The sequence below is a fragment of the Beta vulgaris genome, chromosome 7 (assembly GCF_026745355.1).
Source record: "Beta vulgaris subsp. vulgaris cultivar EL10 chromosome 7, EL10.2, whole genome shotgun sequence".
Classification (NCBI taxonomy): domain Eukaryota; kingdom Viridiplantae; phylum Streptophyta; class Magnoliopsida; order Caryophyllales; family Amaranthaceae; genus Beta; species Beta vulgaris.
In genome coordinates this window covers 17,424,500-17,446,399 of record NC_079208.1, presented here as the reverse complement: position 1 = coordinate 17,446,399, position 21,900 = coordinate 17,424,500, and the positions used below count along the sequence as shown (strand labels likewise).

General features: G+C 35.8%; 1 protein-coding gene across 3 annotated transcripts; it reads left to right on the top strand.

The window, feature by feature from the left end:
• The first annotated feature begins 3,216 nt into the window (after positions 1-3,216).
• Positions 3,217-15,199, top strand: LOC104898840 (uncharacterized). Of its 3 annotated transcripts, none has more exons than XM_057396287.1 (7): positions 3,217-3,416; positions 3,508-3,705; positions 12,541-12,849; positions 13,295-13,456; positions 14,323-14,356; positions 14,434-14,517; positions 14,628-15,199. In XM_057396287.1, exons 1-6 carry the CDS (start codon positions 3,381-3,383, stop codon positions 14,499-14,501), a joined length of 807 nt encoding a protein of 268 aa, XP_057252270.1. In that variant the 5' UTR covers positions 3,217-3,380; the 3' UTR covers positions 14,502-14,517; positions 14,628-15,199. The 3 variants fall into 3 exon arrangements, 2 of the variants coding, with proteins under 2 accessions (XP_057252270.1, XP_010684252.1); XR_007276319.2 differs by lacking the exon at positions 14,323-14,356 and adding an exon at positions 13,595-13,678 and having other exon boundaries at positions 3,218-3,416; positions 14,628-14,687; XM_010685950.4 differs by lacking the exon at positions 14,323-14,356 and having other exon boundaries at positions 3,220-3,416.
• Positions 15,200-21,900: the final 6,701 nt, after the last annotated feature.

Here is a 21,900-nt window from a genome sequence, read left to right as displayed (position 1 = left end):
CTTAGAGACAGTCAGCTCCTTGTGTAAGGAGCTCCTCTCTATTCGTGTTCGCTTTACCCAATGAAATTAAATGCTATCGACCCAAAGGGTTTTTGAATGATCTAAGTGGTGATCTTCATGATAAAAATTCTTACTTTAATACGATTGTGCAAGGATAGTAATCCTGAAATTTTTAAACAAGTAACTTACTTGTGAAGCATACTGAATTCTAGCATGAATTGTATACGAATGGTCTTAAGCCACCAAAATGAGGTTTTGGGATGAGCTTATGTATTTCAACTATTGTTGAACATTGTCCTTATGGCAAGGAACTTATTATCTGTAGTATATGTATGAGTACTCTTTATTGGACTTTCTAGTTAAGGGTTGCTGGAGTCGTGATAGAAACATTTCTAACTATTTGATTTTAAGTATTTTTGAAGTCTGGGATTGTTCCACTTGATGAGTAATAAACCGCACAACTATATTTTAAGCCACTAAAATGAATTTCTGGTTGGACAGTGTGTGTACTCAGTTTTTCTGATTTTGTTCTTCGAACCTGTCCTGGTGGGGGCAAGGTTCATTGTTAGTGATTTTGCAGGGTTGATGTCGAGGTCGTGGAATATGATTATTGATCAAGAAGAAGAGTTTTATGTTATGAAATGGTGGGCTGAGGTTAAAGTTACATGTTTTGTTTCAAAGTATTCGTAATCTGTTATTTGATTTCAAGTTGTTATATTGTGGGCCCCTGACCCACAGACCCAGAATCGTTTTTATAGGTTTAGTTTCCGCTGTAAATAAATGCAAATTCGAGGTTTGTTAAGTGTTGATTCTGTTTTGTGTATCTTAATTGTGTTTAGTTAGCAGCTCGGAAGTGCGGGTTGTTACAAATTCAGAGTAGTAGCTTGCCAATATCATATAATTCTTGTTGAATTAATCAAAGAAAAAACAATACATAATAAACATTTCACAAGATGCAATTAAAGAGTTACAACAAATACCGATTAATCGATGAATCTGCTTGCACTACGAGATTGGTGAACGGCGAGAAATTGGTTTTAATTGAAGTCAATTAGAACTGTTGTTGATGAGAGTTGGAGAACTGTTGTTGATGAGAGTTGGAGAACTGCCCTAATCGACTCAGCAAAACACGATTATCGTCAATTTTTTGGGCTATCTTCGTTTTTTTTATTTGGTTTTTTTTAATAATGGAATTATGAAAGCGCTTAAGGAGACATGAGTAATAATATGATTGTAAGTTTGTAACTGTATACAGTCTAAGTTCTTGTTTTTTTACTTCTATTGGTTTTTATTTTTTATAACATATATATTCCTAAATCCTAATATCTTAAATATTATCAACTAGAAGTATATGTGTAACTGAATTAGAAAATTACCCTAAAAAAAGTGAATTAGAAAATAAAATGATTCTACTATATGAAATATCGTAAAAGTCAAGGGCATTGCCCCCGACTGCCCGAGCCCCCTAACTAAGGCGCTTCGCCCCTAGACTCGACTCGTTGACTTGCCAACAAGACCCCCATAATTGGTTATACGAAGGGGGCACAATCATATTCAAGATACGAATACACACAAACATTGATCAAATTAAATCATGTGATCCTAGAAACTAATTAACCAACTTAATTTTGGCGAATTAGACAAACAAATGATTTTCCCTTTTTTGTTTTATTTTATTTACACTTTTTAGTGTGCAGCATGGGTAAATAGAGTTACAAATTAACCCACACGATGCGATTAATAAGTACGCTTGAAGTAAGAAATTTTAAAGTGTTTGATTTTTCATGTAGACCACATATATTGATTTTAACTTGCAATATGTTTGAATAAGTGCTATCAGTTATGGATATCCCAAAGATAAAAAGTATATTAAAAACATTGGATACATATATATATATATGTCAATCTTCTAGCTAGCAGCTTAAGTAGATTTAGCCACTTATAAATTTACATTGTTGCATATTAATGTGGCTTAAAGGTATGTTTTTCATGAGAATTTTTTTTATGGCACAGGTGTAGCCACGGGAAAATCAATTAGTTGTCGCAACGCCATGAAATTTGCCACGAGAAAACAATTACTCGTGGCAAAACTAATATTTTTGCCACGGGAAATCAACTGCCAGTGGCATAAATTTCACTAGGTTTTGAACTTTTGGTCAAAATTTATTTTTCCCGTGGCTAAGGGAAATTATGCCACAGATTTGGAATTCCCGTGGCATAATTCGTGGCACAAGTGTCAATTTGTTGTAGTTGGTTAATCAGTAATTAACATGATTACCTTAACCTTCCTTGAAGTCTAATCACTAATTAGGGTGATTCTCTTAAACCTTGAATAATCACTAATTAGGGTGATTATTTCTTAACTTTCATATTGATCACTAATTGAGGTGATTATCTTTCCTTCCTTTAATCACTAATTAAGGTGATTATCTTACTCCTTCATTTTAATCACTAATTAGGGTGATAATTTGAATCTTATTTTAATCACTAATTAGAGTGATTACCTCATTTTCAATAGATTGTTTCATTCTAAAGGTGAGTTGTTCATAATCTATTTCTTTTTCTTCCCTAATGGAATTGGCTTTTAGGGTGAGATATAGATCGAATTACGATGGTTTTGATCTAAGAGTGGATTTCAATCCCGCAATGATTGGTACATAGTGCAACTTCGGTGCTCAAACCTACCATGTACAAATAATATATTGGTCCTAAAATAAAAATGGTTAATGTGTATATGTGCAAATTATGTGATTTTTATTCTTTTTAATAGCCATGATTACTTTAAAATGGAGAATATCGCATTTAGTAACAGCGTGTTCTTTAGAACGGAAGAGGAGACGAGTTCTTCTTCGCACCTTAGCCTTGCTTCACCATCTCCACTAATACCCAACAGCCTATGTTAAAAATATAATATTCCTAGCGAGGGTGAGAAAAAGAATAGTTATGTCATATGGCATGATCATATAATGACAGTAAAAATCTCGGATGAATCAGAACTGAGGAAGCTTCATAGCACGCCATCGAGGACCATTTTTTTTTCTTCCTTTATTTTTTAAATTGGGAAAGATCGAAGATCAACACGTGTTAAGTGCTAAGCTACTTGGCAATTCGCTCACATTTGAAGTGGTACTCTACTAAACCAGGACATCTGTATGTTTTCTCCTCTTTTATTATATGATATGATATAATTTAAAAAAAGAAAGTGCTCCAATAACGCAATGGTCGTGCAACAAGTCCACTTGGGTGAGCGGGGTAGTTGGTTATTGGCAGCGTCTTTGCCTTCCCAATCCCAAATCTAAATTTGGAATCCCATCTCCAAGACTCCAAGACTCCAAGACTCCAAGTGCTGCTGCAAAGCTCTACTGACAGTCAAACCAAAAATGGGCAGCACTAGAAAACCAGTCAAGTACGCAGTGGTAACCACATATTATTCACTCTTTCCTTTTATTATTGCATTTGTTATTTGATTAACTTGTTGGAATTATTCTTCAAATTTGATTGGAATAGGTTGACGCCTTCACTGATTCCGAATTTAAAGGTAATCCGGCTGCTGTTTGCCTACTCGAAGAGGAGAAAGAAGATGATTGGCTCCAATCAATTGCTGCTGAATTCAACATCTCAGAGACTTCTTACCTCACACCCCTTCCTCTTTTCGATTCCCCTCATCCTAGATTTCAGCTCCGTTGGTTTACTCCTGTTGTTGAGGTCAGCTTTTATCCTTCTTTTTTTCCAATGTAGTAGTAGTACAAGTATGTTTTATTGTATTCTTTCTCAATCCCTATTGCAAAATTTGTTTTTGGTGCAATAAGAGAATTTGATAATTTAAGACATCATTGGATCAATTGATAAGGGCATGTTCGCCAACAATAGTTGTGGTAGTAGCTTTTAGCTGTCAGTGTAGCTAACGTTGTTATTGTTAGCTGTGCTGGTTGCGGTTAGTGGTTGGTGTGTCGTGTGTAGATGTTAGCTGTCTAAGTAGTAGTATAAGTTATTAATGTTCGGTAAAAGAAGTTTAATGTTCGGTAAAAGAAGTTGTCAAAGTAGCTATTTACAAGAGGTTGAGGTGGTGAAGTAGTGGCATCGCTTCCACCTCATATCCTCGAGATCTAGGGACCAAACCTCATAGGACTCATTTGAGGATTTCCCTGGTCCCCTTAAGTGAGTCCGCTTCTTTTTACATGAAAAAAATAAGCTATTTACAAATAATTAATTAAAAACTCAAACAAAACTTTAATATATAACTTATGCACTACTAAACGCTACCCCCAAAAGCTACAAATGATAGCTTTTCACAAACACTACTTATACCACTAAAAGCTACTTACACCACTAACTTACCAAACACTACTATTTTTTTAATTAGTGTTTTGACCTAATCAAGATACTTAAAGGACTTAGAAAGCTTGTGCAGAACATGTCCTAAGGCCTTGGTGTTTACACCTAGTTCAAATAAATTTGAATACGCGATCAAGTTCATTGACCCAAATAAAATAAGTTCAGATAGAGGGGAAAACCTAAGTTTCAATTCTACTTTAATCATAATCTGGAAAATCAAATCTAAACGGTACTAATATGTGATTTTCATATTCTACGATTTCCATTTTGGATTTAGTCTACTCCCTACATTAATAATTGATGTTCTTAGTTTGACTTGCACATTTGTCAATGTACATATTTGACTTTAAATATCTATAATTACGTTTTTGTAAAATTTATAAAAATATGATATTATAAAGGAAAAATTGTCAAGAATAATTCAATCTTTAAGCCATCTGCTAAAAACAAGTCAATCTTCTGATTATCCTTGAATAAGTCAGCCTTTAATACCAATTTGTTTTTAACAAGTTCTTGCCTGTTATTAACTTATTTAATCGCTTAATATGATACGTATAGCTCTTCAAAGGAATGATAGAGAAAACGAAAGGAAACAAATAATACAAAAAAGAAAGAAAAAAGTCAGATTATTTGTAATTTAACTTGTTTGAAATTGATAAGTACTAAAGGTCGACTTATTAAGAAAATAATCAAAAGATGACTTATTTTTAGCGGACTGGACAAAGGTTAACTTATTATGGACAATTATTCCTATTATAAATGTACTAATTGAGACGAATCAAACAAGACCCTATATGATCATGTTTTTTCTTATATATTGAGAAAAATTCAGAAAGTTCTATATTATTCCAAATAGTGTCAAGATTTCAACTAGTAATATTAATAAGGAATATAGGGAGCATCAAATTGCAAGCAATGACTTATAAATCTTTTTTTGAAAACTTGTAATTATTTCAAAAGATACCCCCTCCGTTTTTTCATTGCTACATTGTTGTATGCACAATAATTTATGCAATGTCACTTTCAAGCTTTTTGGAGTGTACTTTTTGACCTATTTAATGTAAAATAATGGAAAAAAGTGAAAGTTATATTTTTGGGTGGAAAAAGAGAAAAACAAATATATAAGTATTACTTTAGGATGGGCCAAGTACCCCCAATAAGGAAATTGTAACAATTAAAAAGAAACAACCATCTTAAAAAAATGTAGCAATTTTAAAAACGTGGGAGTAATACGTTGATACTCAAACAATTCCAAACCTTGGAGCTTTTTTCAGACTTGAACCACGTATAAACGAACATGAGGTAGATTATAACGAACTTAAAGGAGTCATTCCGGAGCATTAACAAGTTGAAACAAGAAGTTGATCGAGTTTGGCTCATTTAAAAGGGCTTCTTATTATATTCATATAGACTTGGCAAAGTTGAGCTCAACGCAAGACCCAAAATAATAACCAATACTCAGCCCGAAACCTGAAACAAATCAAACTGAATCGAAATCGACTTAAAATTAACTTGACTTGATATGGACCGAATACCTCAAGTGTCCCGAACCAAATCAACCGTACCCGAATTAAATGTATGTGAATTTCAATCAAATTAAACCAACCCAATTTGACGCAAAAGTATTGAACAAATATTGATCAATTGGTTTGGGCCTTGGGGTAGATAAGTCCAACAAATAATTTAGAATTTAACTATTTTATCTCTATTATGTAAGGGAAGAGGAGGGGGACACCAAAAATGGTAAACCTTTTTATACCCTTAAGTAATAAAATACAAATTTGCCATCTTTTATCATTATATCCTCAATTAACAAAATATTTACATCATCCTTGATTTATTGGTTTTCAAAAAAAAAAAATATACAGTGAATTTTATGAACAATTTTTCGTATATATTATTACGCAATTGACCTTTTGTTTGTTTTCGCACGCATTGAGATTTTGTTTTAAAAGAAAATTAATGTGGATTGTTAATATATGTCTTAGATACATAGCAAATATGTATGTTTTCTATAACAATGTACTTGTTTTTATAAAAAATATAAGACATAATCGTGCATTGGACCATCAAAGAATCGAATCAAAATCGAAACCCGAATGGACCCGAACTAATTGAACTCGAACCAATTTTCACCCTATCCGAAATGACCTGATTTTTTGACCTGATACCCAAACCGAATCGAATCACCAGAGCCAAAATCAACACCGAAACCCGAACAGGCATTAACCGACATGAAACTGACGCGAAACTAAATCGACCCACAATGACCCAATCTGAAGTTCTCAACGCCCTGATTGCTAGTGAAAACAATGAAGCCATGAAGATACTCTCAAAGTTTTCTGCTCAGCCGTTTTTCATTCACATTCATTCTGTCTTCATTTGTTTCATTACAAGAGAATTTATACTAGGAGAAACCTAGACCCTAGTAGGGGTGGCAATCCTGCCAGCTTACAAACAAAAGGACATAATACATAAAAAGACAAAAACAATTATGAGACCACTAGCACATATTACTAGACTGATCTTCCTAGTATTCTGCTATAGCTGAGCATACCAGCACCCATAGTAGTGCTGCTGTACATGGGCCCACAAGAGTGTATGGACCATGTACCTTAACGCTCCCCCTCAAGGTGAGAGTGAAGGTGGAGACTGAACTCCCATCTTGGATAACAGAAGCTGATGCTGATCAACACTTAGCACCTTAGTGAGAACATCTGCAATTTGCTTTGATGAGGGAACATAAGTAGGTTGAATAGTGCCTGCAAGAGCCTGATCTCGAATGAAATGACAATCTATTCCCACATGCTTTGTCTTTTCATGATGCACAGGGTTAGCAACAATAGCTAGAGCAGCTTGATTGTCACAAAATATAGGAGTAGAGCCCAGTTTCTTCATCCCTAGTTCCTTCAGGAGTTGTTTAACCCACATAACTTCACAAGTAGCCATAGCTAGAGACCTGTACTCTGCTTCTGCTGTAGATCTTGCCACTACAGATTGCTTTTTCGATTTCCAGGCAATAGGAGATTCACCCAGCAGTAGGCAAAAAGCAGTAGGCAAAAACCTGAGGTTGATCTTGGTGAGTGCATAAACTGACTTAACACATGGACAGTATAAGAAATATCTGGCCTGGTAATAGTTAGATAGATCAGTTTCCCAATCAATCTCTGATATTCCTCAGGATGTGGGAGAAGATCACCAGATGTGGATAAGAGCTTTACATGAGTATCCATAGGGAGTTTCAAGGCCCTACAGTTCTTCAGACCATACTGAGCAAGTAGATCAGTGACATATTTCCTTTGAGAGAGAAATATGCCTTTTTCTCCTCTATCTACTTCAATGCCTAGAAAGTATATTAACTCTCCTAGGTCTTTCATTTTGAATTGAGTACTAAGGAATCCCTTAACTTCTTGTATAGCACCTATGTTGTTACCTATGAGGATTAGGTCATCAACATAAGCTAACACTGCTACAAAATTACTACCTTCATGCTTGGTGAAGAGTGAGTAATCAGTTTTAGACTGATTGAAGTTGTGTAGCTTAAGGACTGAGCTCAGTTTGGCAAACCATTGCCAAGGAGCTTGTTTCAGTCCATACAAGGACTTTAATAGCTTACACACTTTGTTTGTCTGCTGAGGTGAATGAACATACTCCCCCTGTGCTTGTGTATTGAATCTGAAGCCTTGTCCTTCATACCCTGGAGGTAGCTTCATGTACACTGTTTCTTCTAAGTCTCCATGTAGGAAGGCATTCTTCACATCCATTTGATGTGTATGCCAACCTTGTATTGCAGCCACAGCAAGTAAAGCTCTTACAGTAGTAAGCTTTGCTACAGGAGCAAATGTTTCTCCATAATCCACCCCTTCTCTTTGTCTGTTGCCTAGGATCACTAGCCTTGATTTATACCTGGTGGTATTCCTTTGAGGATCAAATTTAGTAGTGTACAACCACTTGCACCCTATGGCACGCTTTCCTTCAGGTAATTGAGTAAGAGCTTCAAGCTCTTCATTCATTGTTGTCATCCAGTGAGCTTGAGTCACAGCTTCTCTGAAAGTTCTGGGATCAGGACCATTGTTTACAGTTGCCATCAGACAGGTAAACTTTGGTGAGACCCTAGTCTCATGGACTTTCCTTGCATAGCTTGCATCAACTTGATAGTCTCTATGCCATGAAGGGGTTCTCACTTCTCTGCTTGACCTCCTAGGTTCAGGGAGAGGTGATAAGTCTCTTGTAGATTCAGGTTCTACTTCTCTTGTATTACTTTCATCATCCACCCACTGATGATGCTGCTGCCTTCTTTGTTGCTGTTCAATGTCACCTTCAGTAGTAACAGTGTGAAACAAGTGTTGTGGGTAAACACTTTCATAGAATTTCACATGTCTTGACACAAAGGACACTCCAGTGAGAAGGTTGTGCAACTTATACCCCTTTTGGTTAGTAGGATGACCAAGGAATATGCAAGGAACCCCTCTCTCTTGGAATTTATCCTTCTTCCTTTCTGGATTACTAGCAAAAGCTAGACAACCAAAGCACCTCATATGTCTATAATCTGGAGCTTGTTTGTACAAAATCTCATATGGAGAATTGTTCTTGAGAATAAAACTTGGAAGTCTGTTTGTAATGTGAGTGGCTGTCATGACACAATCTCCCCAGAACTGCAATGGTAAGCCAGCATAGAATCTCAAAGCCCTGGCCATTTCAAGTATAATCCTGTGCTTCCTCTCAGCTCTTCCATTCTACTGAGGGGTGTCAGCACAGGAAGTTTGGTGTATGATTCCAAGTTGTTCAAAAAATGGTCTGCACTTGCTATCATCAAACTCCAAAGCATTGTCAGACCTAATAATCTTGACTTGCTTTCCAAATTGAGTGCTTGCCATTCTCACAAAGTTCTGTATAGCATCAAAGGCATCAGATTTTAATTTTAATAAGTGCACCCAGGTTACTCTTGAGTGATCATCTACTAATGTAAGAAAGTATCTAAATTTTCCCTTGTAACTCACCTTATATGGTCCCCAAGTGTCAATGTGCACCATCTCAAATAGATCACTAGCCCTTGCATCACTTTGAGTGAAAGGAATTTTAGTGAATTTTGCTAAAGGGCAAGTTAAGCATATGTCATTGCAATCTTTCTTTACTTCAATCTCCTTTATCATTGCAACCCTGTTCATGGGTGCATGTCCCAATCTGTGGTGCCATATACTTTCTTTACTCAACTTAGGCACTTTTTCCACAAGGCTTGGCACCTGGTTAACAGCATTCATAGCCTTCTTCTCTCTATAGTTGCCATTCAGGGACTCAGATATCTTAACAGCTTCTTCTTTGATTCTTCTCAAGCTAGTTTCAATACTTTCATTCAGCAAATAGTAAAGGCCATGTTCACCTTTCATTATTCCTATTACTCCATCAGTTTTCTTGTTTTGTATGATACAAAACTTTCCATGAAACATAACTTTACACTGCATATCATCACATAACTTTGTTCACAGATAACAAGTTATGTTTGAAACTAGGAATGCATAATACCTTTTTCAACTCAAGATGATTTTGAAGAAGAACATCTCCTACATGTGAGATCCTAGATATTTCACCAGTTGGGAGGTTAATTAAACAATTTCCCTTACTCTCAGAAACATTCTTTAGCAGTTCAATTTTACCTGTCATATGGTCTGAAGCTCGAGAGTCTATTATCCATTCTACACTACTTGTAGAGTCTGCATAATAACAACACACCATACCTGAGTAATTCTCTTCCATTTCATCGTCTGTATCACACCCCTTTGAAGGTGTAGGGAGTAATCTCAACAGCTGCTCCAGTTGTTGAGCTGTAATTGTTGTAGAACTGCTTGATACAGAACCAGTGTCATGACCCATTTGTCCTCCCTGAACATTTGCTGCTATCTTGGAGCTTCCTTGTTTTCCTTTGTTCCACTTTTGATTTGTGAAACTTTTTCCCTTTCCTTTGTTCTGAGTGAAACCTTGTGGTTTGTTTCTAGGATTTTTGTTAGGGAATCCTATTACAAACCAACACTTATCATGAGTATGACCATTCTTCCCACATATTGTGCACTGAATGAGTCCTTGAGTAGCTCCCAATTCTCCCCCTGCACCCTTACTGTACATAGCAAGGGTCATGGGTTCCTCCTTCACCTGCTTCAGAATTTCCCTCTCAGCTTCTTCTTGCTCCAAGTAGCTGCAAGCTACTTCAACACTTGGAAGGGGAGTCATCATCAAGATTTGACTCCTTTGGGTTCCATAGACTTCATCTAGCCCATTTAGAAACTGGAATAGTTTCTGTTCTTCTTGCTGCATATTAAGAGCTCTAATAAACTCATTTATCTCTGTAGTAAGAGATGTAAGAGGTGGTAGGCTATTCAAAGCTTCCAATTCTTCCCATGTACATCTCATCATTGTGTAATACTCACTGATGCTCTTCTCTTGTTGTTTAGTCTCATACAACTCCTTGTTGAGTTTGTATTTCCTAGACCCATTTGTGACTCAAGCTGTTTCCAGATCAGGTGAGCACTATTAACAAACATAATAGACTTCTTTATAGGCTCAGAGACTGATCCTAAAACCCAGGAGATTATCATACTATTGCAGGTTTCCCAAGCTTCCTTTTTTACTGCATCATTGGCATCTTTCTTCACTAGTCCTGTAACAAATCCCAGTTTTCTCTTTGATGCTAGAGCAATTTCCATAGATCTCTTCCAGGACCTATAGTTTCTTGATCCTTGAAGCTTATCTATGACCATGAAATTGTTCTCATCAGAGGGATGTAGATACAATGGACTAGTTGCCTCTATAGTGGTCATTTTCTTTTTCTTAGCTATTTTGATAGATGAAAGATTATATCTTTGGTTTTAGAAACTTTAAAAACCAGCAATATTCTTTTACTGATCTAAACAAAAATTAATTTGAGAGTGTTTGAGTTAGAATGTAGGAATTACAGCCGTAGCTCTGATACCATGAAAACAATGAAGCCATGAAGATACTCTCAAAGTTTTCTGCTCAGCCGTTTTTCATTCACATTCATTCTGTCTTCATTTGTTTCATTACAAGAGAATTTATACTAGGAGAAACCTAGACCCTAGTAGGGGTGGCAATCCTGCCAGCTTACAAACAAAAGGACAGAATAAATAAAAAGACATAAACAATTATGAGACCACTAGCACATATTACTAGACTGATCTTCCTAGTATTCAGCTATAGCTGAGCATACCAGCACCCATAGTAGTGCTGCTGTACATGGGCCCACAAGAGTGTATGGACCATGTACCTTAACAGCTAGGTCAATATGCAATTATGCAGAGTGCTCTAACAAACTAAGACGTTTTGGCGACTTATTAGGGATATTCTAGGGAATTTGCGGAGAACTATTAGGGAAAAGATACATATGACAGATAAATTTGGAGCTTGTGATGTCGTGTTAGCATTTAAAAGCTTTGAAGTTATTTGGTTATGAAAATAAGATAGCACTAGGTTGGGCTGGCCTAAAGCACAGCACGACCTCACATGACACAAAACTCTGCATGGCAGGCCTTGGGTTGTGCCTGAGTCACCATTTGCAATGCAAAATCACTGAAAGCCACAAACCTCGGCCAAGACTAGGCACATAGGCACAAAACGACCTAGTGCAACAAGTTTACAAGCCCATGAGTACGGGCCTACGGCAAAATTATGATATCCAAGTCTAGGCACTGAGGCATAGCATGACCTGATACAGATGAGTATGGCCCAATCGGTATGGCACAAGCACAAGCCAAAGTGCTGTGCTCGGTTATGCTCTGGCCAAGCTGCCGGCCCAACATGAGTACAGCCTAATGCCATCTTTTCTTTTGGTGTAAACTATAAAGTGCAAGGACAGCGGAATAGACTGAATTTGATAACAACCCCCCAGAATTCTGACCAACTAAGCTAGTTGGTCTTTAAAGTGCATCTTTTAAGAGTATGATAGAGAGAAGTGGCATGACAAGAATTGTTGGTATATAAAGATGTTCATAGCCGACTCGAATAGTAACAAAATTGCAGAAATTATATTATGGTATAGTTTATGGTGGTCCTTGTAATCATTCTCCCTTTCAAATTAAAAATTAAAAGAGAGACGAACACAGAAAGCTGGACACACTAATTAATGAATTTGTGGTCTGCTAGTCAAAAGTGTAACGTGCGAATGGATCTCAATTACAATGGTGATTTACTTTGCAGGTAGATCTCTGTGGCCACGCAACATTAGCAGCTGCGCACTTTTGTTTCACATCTGGTTTGGTGAAGGCAAATACAATAGAATTTTCAACACGCTCTGGCATCTTGACGGCCCATAAAGTGTTAGAACAACATTTATCTGCCTCAGCTGAGAGTGAAAATGGTGAATTGGAACAACCGTTCTTCGTTGAATTAGATTTTCCCGCAATTGCAACAAATGATTGCAATTCAGATGAGACCTCTTCAATATATACAGTATTAAGTCATGATTTGGTGATCGACATGAAGAGGACCGCTTCAGATGATCTCTTTGTATGTTCAATTATGTTCAATTATGTTCATTCTGTTCATTTCTAACTCTCTTACACTAATGTTTGAATTGGAAGGAGGGAAGAGAGGGAAAGGACCGTGAAAGATTTATTTCTTCCTTATTTGAATAAGACAGAGATAAACGGAATGGAAAGAAATTAGAGGATCCATGTCCTCCCCCTTAAATAAATCACATTCTTCCACAAGTCCACGACTCAAAGACTCGGAAAGAAAATTGTAGCTCGCTCTTTCCTCCCGTCACGTCCCTTTCTCTCTCTCTTTTTCACTCCCTTCCCTTTCCCATGACAACTATTATCCAAACAAAGTGTTAGTTGGGTCAATAAATTAAAATGATGCATCTTCTTCTCATCATGATATATAGTGTGTACTCTTTTCATTCGCAATGTTGGATTCTAGGAGATTTGAGTAATTTTCTAGCATTCCTTAGGTTGTCTTGCCATCAGCAAAAGCTGTTAAAGATGCGCAACTGGATCTTGAGAGAATTAGTAAATGCCCTGGTAGGGGGCTGATCATAAGTGCAGCTGCACCACCTGGATCTGGGTTCGATTTTTACAGTCGATTTTTCTGCCCGAAGAATGGCATCAATGAGGTATCATGATTTTCAGTTTATATATTTTTAGGATAAGCTCATACCCTGCATTTGGTTATTATGTATTTGACTATTTGAGAGAATATCATCCTGATAGATACAAAATTCTGTTCCTGCATCAATATTGCTAACTCACAGGACAGACTATGGAGAAGATTATGTGAAGCTTTAGAATAACATTTAGAGAAATGCATGAATCTTTAACAGCTCGATCTGAAACAGGTAATAACTGGTGGTAGTAGTGTTGAGTTTATAAGTAGTTTTTGTGAAGTCATATGTCAATGTCATGGTAATAAAACATCTCCAAACATTTGTTTTTGTACATATATTTTTTCTAAATACTCGAAAGTCGAAACTATATTTACAGTGATAATTGATGTTAATGGAAAATGGAAATGTGAGAAATAATAGAGAAATTTGGAAATGGACAAAACTACCATGGATATTGACAAGATTTTCTATATAAAGTTACCTTTCAATTCATTACCATTACCATTACCATTAGTCCATTACCACTATATAAAGGGTCGCTGGTACCATTTGTTGGATTGAGTTATGAAATCATAAGAGAAGTGGAGAACTGGTTACAGATAAATTAAATATTTTGTTTATTGATCGAGTAAAAGATTTTGGATGTCTCAAGTCAACCATATTTGTAAAAATGAAGTTTTCTATGCAAATGCAATGGATGTTATAAAGTAGTGAAATGGAGTTTGGTAGGAATGTAATACTTTCATATTAATTGCTAATCATACATGATCAAATTGGATCTACTTGGTAGTACCAACTACCAACTATGACTTGAACTCTGATCTGTTTTCAAGTTTTGTTGTACGTTTTCATGTGTTTGATTCTTCCAATATCAGCACTCTGCATCTCTTGTTATGAGGAATATGTTAGGTTAGTTCACCATTCATCAAGGTTGTTCAAATTAAGAATAACTAAGTGCAGCTAATGGAATTAGTCTTGTTCTCCAGGATCCTGTTTGTGGGAGTGCGCATTGTGCTTTAGCATTCTATTGGTCCAAGAAGCTGGGGAAAACTGATTTTATTGCATATGCGGTATTCACCTTATCCTTCACCGCATCCTCTCCCTAGTCCCCACCCCCTTCTATTTGCTCTCGGTCAACTGCAATGACGGTGTTTGTGTCTCTGTTTTCAATCTCCAACAGGCATCACCTCGAAGTGGGACTGTGAAGCTGCACTTGGATGAGCAGAACAATAGAGTTAAACTCCAGGGAAAAGCTGTTACTGTGATGGAAGGTTCTATTATGGTGTGACCATGAAGTTATGTATGTTCAGTAGGGCTGGAAATTGCTTGAATTTGCTCTTGCGGATGGAAACGTAGTGTGTGAAAAATAAGTTGGATTTCCTTGCTAACACTAATAAAAACTTAATAAAAGACATGAACGCATAAGACAGTGCATTGTGATGGTAATTTGAATATTTTCCGTCTAGCGAGTTGGAGTACATGTTTTATTGTGACTAGGCTTGTGATCCATGTCATATACGGGCTAGAATATATTGTAGCAATAGTACGTATATTTCTTGTTGAAAAATCTACTATAATTTTTTTTAATAAATAAAAGTAATTGTAAGAGGTTATTAAATAATATTAATAATTGATCAAATATTAATATTTAGAAACATTATTATCTATTATGATTAGTGATTTCAAATACTTTTGTAATATTATAAGAATTTATTTGCTATGATACATATATGACTATATGAAAATTAAATATGGTCAGTATTATCAAGTATATTATTTATACTATATCTAGTTTTCTTAAATATATAAGGAGACTTGGCACTTGATAGATGAGCTAACTGTCCTTTGGTATATTATTTGATTAGATATGTTATATAATTTGATTAGATATGTCTTACAACATGTGCAAATTTGCCATGATCTAATGTAGATTATTGAAAGATTATTCTTCCCATGGTTCTTTCATTATATTATAAGAGAACATAATTGACATTGCCATTTTCTTGACATTGATTTCAGCGTCATACCCGGTTAAAATTCATGTTCAGCTTAGTAAGAACTAGAGAGAAATATATTTGATTCAGTAAAATAAAAAATTACATCATTAAATGAGATAAAAATCAGGTTACATAATGCTGATGAAAACATAAAGGAATTATGTTACAAGTAACCTGAAGTTAACAGGTAATCTACAGGTTAACAGTTATAACTAACTTCTGAGCTGGTTGGCAGTTGGTTGTAGCTAGTTAGAAGGTGAGGAGTCAATATCTACAACGGCCCCCCTCAAACTAGGGAGAGTTTGAGAGTCAAACATTCCTAGCTTGGAACTCAAGTTCATATGTTGAGGGGAAGGCAAGGCTTTGGTGAACAAGTCTGCAAGCTGCTCTTGTGATGGAAGATAAGGAAGCTCAATGAGTGCTTCCATGACTTTCTCTCTTGTAAAATGGCAATCCATTTCAATATGTTTAGTTCGTTCCTGAAAAACTGGATTCTTGCCAATACGAATTGTAGATTGATTTCTCACATAATAATATAACTAGTCGTAGACCATTAACCCCCAGTTCTTGTAAGAGTCTCACTAGCCAAGTAATTTCAATTGCTGCTGCCATTGCTCTATACTCTATCTCAGATGAGGACTTAGAAATTGTAGCTTGCTTCTTTGATTTCCATAAGATAGGAGATGAACCAAGAAGCATCACATAACCCGATCTTCTAGTATTAGGACATGATGCCCAGTCAGAATCTAAGTAATCCTTGTGTGTTACTTGAAGTGTTGTTGTCAGTAGGATACCTTGACCCATGGTTCCAGCTAGGTACCTCAATACATGATGTAAGGCTTCAAAATGTTGAACTCTGGGTTGGTGCATAAACTGGCTCAAAGTCAGAACTGTATAGGATAGATCTGGTCTGGTGTGAGTCAAGAAGTTAAGCTTCCCTACCTAACTTCTGTAAATTAAGTACATGATCATAATAGAAATCTCTTTTGTCATCTACCAACTTAACATAAACATGTAGATCATAGGTGTCTTAGCAACCTTGGAAAGATCCAAAAAGGTAGATTGTAGAAGTTCTTTGGAAAACTTCTTTTGGGTCATAATGATCCGTGATGAACATAACTGACTTCCATGCCTAGGAAATAGTGAAGTTGACCAAGATCTTTGATGCTGAACACCTCATGTAAATGAGCTTTTAAAGCTTTAATTGCATCAAAATTAGTGCCTATAAGTACTATATCATCTACGTAGATGGTTGCTATCACAATATGTGGTTCACTCTTGTTGATGAACAAAGAGTAATCATTTTTTTTTATTGTGAGAATCCTTGTGCAAGCAATTCTGAATTCAATATTTGACAAACCATTGCCTTGAGGCTTGCTTAAGCCCATATAAATATTTCTCGAGCTTGCATACAAGTTTTTTAGGATTAGGAATCCCTTGAGGCATCTGCATATAAATTTCTTCTGGAAGTTTCTAGCATATAGCATTGGCTAAGGATAAGGGACATCTCACAATAGCCATCTTAATGACTAGGGATGGAAAAGGTTTCCTCGAAATCAACTCCATATTATTGTGTGGACCCTTTTGCAACCAGTTTGGCCTTTAGTTTCTCTAAAGTGTCATCAGCTTTTACTTTTACCTTGAATACCCACTTGCATCATATTGTTTTCTTCCCTGGAGGAAGAGAAATGAGCTCACATGTGCCATTAGTTTTAATAGCTTGAATTCCTTTTTTTCATGGCACCCACCTATCCTTAATTCATGTTGAGAAGCTTCTACGTAACTGGTAGGTTCAATAAGAGATGAGGTGTGAGACATGAGAGCCTTAACAGAAGAAAAGAGAGCATAAAAATAGACTATATTACACCGATGAGAAGAGATGATGAGAGAAGCAACATAATCTGTAATCCAAGTGGGTGTTTTAGAGATTCTAGTAGATTGTCTAGGTGGTGGAAGAGAAGTAGAAGAAGTAGGAATAGATGTGTTTGGCAAAGAGAGAGGAGAAAGAGAGGGTGTATTATAAGAAGGTGGAAAAGGAAGAGTATTTCTGGTGTTAAGTTATGAGTTTTGTGATGAAGAATTTTGTGGTATTAGATGATATTCTTAGCTAAGGTGTCACATGTTAATTGTGTAAAAAAACATGCCAAATGTTGGTGACATGTTCCACTAAAATCCACTTGGATGTCTAGTCATCATCCAGCAGTTTTTAATTGAAAAAGAGCAAACTGGCTAATAAAATCAAAATAATATTTTGATTTATAACACTCAATTAGCAATAATTTACAGGATATAAATTAAAGGTATTATATATTAGTGTTCCAATTTACTTGATTAAGGCATGATATTATACAATATTTACTATCAATATTGACATCATGATGATCTTATAGATGTGCCAATCTTCATGTATTCGTGAGATGCAATCAATCACCTAATTATATATCAATCGAAGGATTAAGCCCATGGGATATGGGCAATTTATGATAACTTCAGTATATGTCATCTATTTCTATGTTATTCCGGTAAGAAAACTTTGTAAACTCAATTTTTACTTTTATGTCAAATTGTTAATCCTTTAATATATTTTCTCCTTCATAGAACGCATAACTTTATATATGGTGTTTAACTTGCATTTTTGTCTTAGTATATCCAACCAAGTTTCGACATTTTTGGTTACTCTCACATTTAAAAAATTTCTTTTGGTTTAAATTATTCATTATGATCCAAAAATAGTCCTTTCTTTCTGTTCGATTTTTCACTAATTCAATTTATTTTAGGTATTGGAAGTTTGGGATTGTTGATATGCTCCTGATTTTTGGCATCCAATATTGGTTATGATGTTAGCGCAGCTGAGCTTCCGCTATTTATCAATACTCGACCTACTCGTAGATTCACCGGTTTCAGCTACATGACTAGTGGATCATTATGGGGAGGGTTAGATAAGTTCATGATTGTTTTCAAATATCATGGTCGAGCCGATCGCCAAAGTTTTTTGCTTGATGGGTTTATCCTTTAATGTGTACAAATGTGGTTTGTGGATCGGTTGGTTAGCCTTCCCAAGGCGAGGCCCCCATTGTGACACTAACATAACCTTTAGTGTCAATCGTTGTGAGTTTCCCTTTTCCTTCAAGGCTTTTTTTTTTTGTCTGATGGGTTTTTCAAGTACTTGTTGAGTTTTCCTTTGTCGGTCAGCTTATTGAATCCCCGTTTGAGCTCTAGACAGTCTTGAGTAGTATAACCACACTCTCAGCGGTGTTTGTACCACAACTTCTTATCTCTCCTTTTCATTGATGTCTTGATCGGTGTCGGCTTTGGAAGGACTGGTTTTTCCTTCAGATCAAAATATTCTCTTATATTGACGCTCAAGCCGAAGTCGAACCCATGTCAATTTTATGTGGCCAAATGATCTATGAGGTCGGTCATCCTGTCGTAGTTCTCTATTGGGGGAACTTTGATCTTTCCTGGTGTAGAGTCAACATCATCTCTTCACTGGATCAGGTAAGGAAGCCTAGGCCCCAAAAATTCCCATTCGCGCTTTCACTTCTTCGAGAGGTGTATGATTCATAAGCTTCCTCCCCTTGATGAGAGGTTTCTTTATGAAATCGTGCGTGTTTCCTATATGGGTGATCTCAAGGTAGGTTTACCCTTTCCCAATTAAGGTTGGGCGGCCATTGCTTATCTCTTTGTCTCAAAAGGCTCTCCTTTCCTTCAGGATGTCTCAAGTGTCTCTTGTCATTTGACTCCTGGCTCACTTGCTAATTATGTTTCGAGCATCTTTTGGTCTAGGTTGTGTATGGGCTTGTTGTTACTGATTTTGGGAGCTTGCATTTATCCTGCATGACTAGGGTATTCTAATTTGTAGCATTACGACGATGTGTATATTAGGGTGGTTAGAAGTACCTTTTCCTCCATTCGGAAGGTTGAGCATAAGAGCTCGGATGTTGCGTTCCAAAATATCATTGAATATCCTGCCATAAGATCTTGATGAGTAACTTCATTCAGGTTAGGATTTTCGACCCTAGGATGGTTTATGAGAGGCATGCCTAAATGAAAGCCAATTTGCATAAGTCACCTTAGTTTAGGAGCCCAGTTAACCTTAGGCCCAAATACAAAAATCATAACACGACAAGAATCTGGTTTAGTTTCATCATATCCCCCCCCCCCGATCAGTTGTGAATTGTTCAAGGATAAGACCCATCACAAATATTCGTTGATTTCCTTCTGTAGGCATACTTTTATGGCTTATTCGAGATGAGCGCGGATTAGACTACCTCATTGTAAAGGTCTTTTAGTTTTGAAATACGTTTTGAAAAAAGGTTGTCAACCAGTATTTAAAGAAAGACTCGTAAACCTAATTGGATCTTTGGGAAACCATAAGGACAACTTAGAGACTTATCGAATGCAGACTTTTCCGTCATGACTTCATAGTTGTCCAATGAACCAAAGATTGAGTACGGTTGTGATAGTATGAATATAATCATGAATTAAGTTCTCCCATTGCTAGCCTCTACTTAATACGATTATGTCTAGTTTTATGCAAACAAACAACCAAACAATATGTTTAAGCATTCTAAAAATTAATCAATATCTGTGTATTGAACATGCAAAAGACTAATTTTTTTGATATGTAATTTATGCAATCAAATTACTAGGAACCTAATCTAATTGTCCAATTTATCTAACTTTAATATTGGAACATTTGTTTAGGTATTGATTAGCAAAAATAAATATAAGGTGATGAAAGCATTAAACACATAGGCATGCATGAATGTAACACAAAAAAATATAGATGAGGAACTAGAATATACAAAAAAAAAAAAAAAAACATAATTGTTTGAGTATCTACATCATGAAAAGCTTGTTAATAACTTCAAGAAATTAATTAAGAATTGAAATATTATGGACCCTTGGGAATTATAACTTTGTCGCCTAGGTCTTGTACAACGATCTGCAGGAGGAACAATCTTAAAGCTTGGATGAAAATGGAAGGTTTTTGAATAAATGTTTAGTATTTGAGAGAGATTTAAGTGATTTTTGTAATGTGAAAGTGTATGTAGATATATCTTGAAACCAGATGGAACAATCAGCGTTGCGCGTAATGCACCGGCCTTTACGTTTCTGTGTTTTGCCGACTGTCTCGATGTTGTGCAAGTGCATCCTAGTGCGGCGGACGCATCAGGATTCTCGTAGTGCAACCGCTTATCTGACCTTGGTTTTATTTGTTATCCAAAATTAAAAGTTTATTTCTATCTTGCATCATATAATATCATTTGAATTCGAAAATTGATTATCTAAAGGATAAAATCTGATTTTTCATAATATTTTTTAATTTAGAAAATAAATATTTAGAGTACAATTAATTATCAAGAATAATTAATTTGACTTTTCAAAAATGGGTTTGAAAATACAATTACTTATCGTGAGTAATTAATTGAGTTTTTAAAATTGAGATTGGAATGAATAAATAAACTTGTCAATCTTAAATTAATTTTGGCCTTAGCACTTCATATTGCACTTCCTTTGTATCACACCAATTAGGACGGTATGTTTCATCATTGGATACTAAAATTGGGATAAATTATTATGTGTCTACACTTTCTCTCTTGATAAACATAATTGGTGTATGGATTGTTGCAGCATAAGTTAAAGTTAGAGGCGATGGAATAATTGTTAACACAAGTCGTTCTTTTTGGTGTCTTCTAATTTTACAGTTTGATTACCAAATAGCAAGCATATATTGCAAGTTTCCAACTAATAAATAAAGAAATAATTTAAAATTAGGCATAAAACTGAGTACTCTACTTTTTTTAATTAAATTTAGCTTTTACAATAAATAATACAAACATACGCCATTATATGCATCTCCTTAGATTGTGTACCAATAGTGTAAGAATATGTATGGCAGTTTATGTTTCCATAACATTATTGTCTTTTATAAGAAATTAAGGTTTCGTACTTGATCGAGGTATCCGTTGTGAACTTGGTGGTTGGACAAGAGGTTTATCACAAGGTATTGTGGTCATTCATGCTTGAACTTGGAGTAACACTAAAGATTTATATCGTAAGGACGAGTTTTGGATAGCAATCTTTTCTGAGATGCTAAACTCCAATACATTTACTTTGAATGAAAATAAATAAAGAACTAAACCCCTGAATAAACGGAAACAGGGAACTAAGATATTATGTTGCATGATACAATCACATGTGTCCTTTTTCCTACCATAAACAAATGCTATGTGATGCACACTATTGGTCATTAGCACCATCGAAATCAATGGGAACTCACACACCTCCTGTGATTAGTTGCAAATTGATATGCGGGATAGGCAATGCAAATTATGCAACCCTTGTCAACCCCAAATTGCTCAACAGGAGCAAGTTTGAAGGTGAGGTAAAATTGAAAAGTTTGAAGGAGCAAGTTGCAAATTTATCTTGTTCGCCGTGCAGCAGTGCATT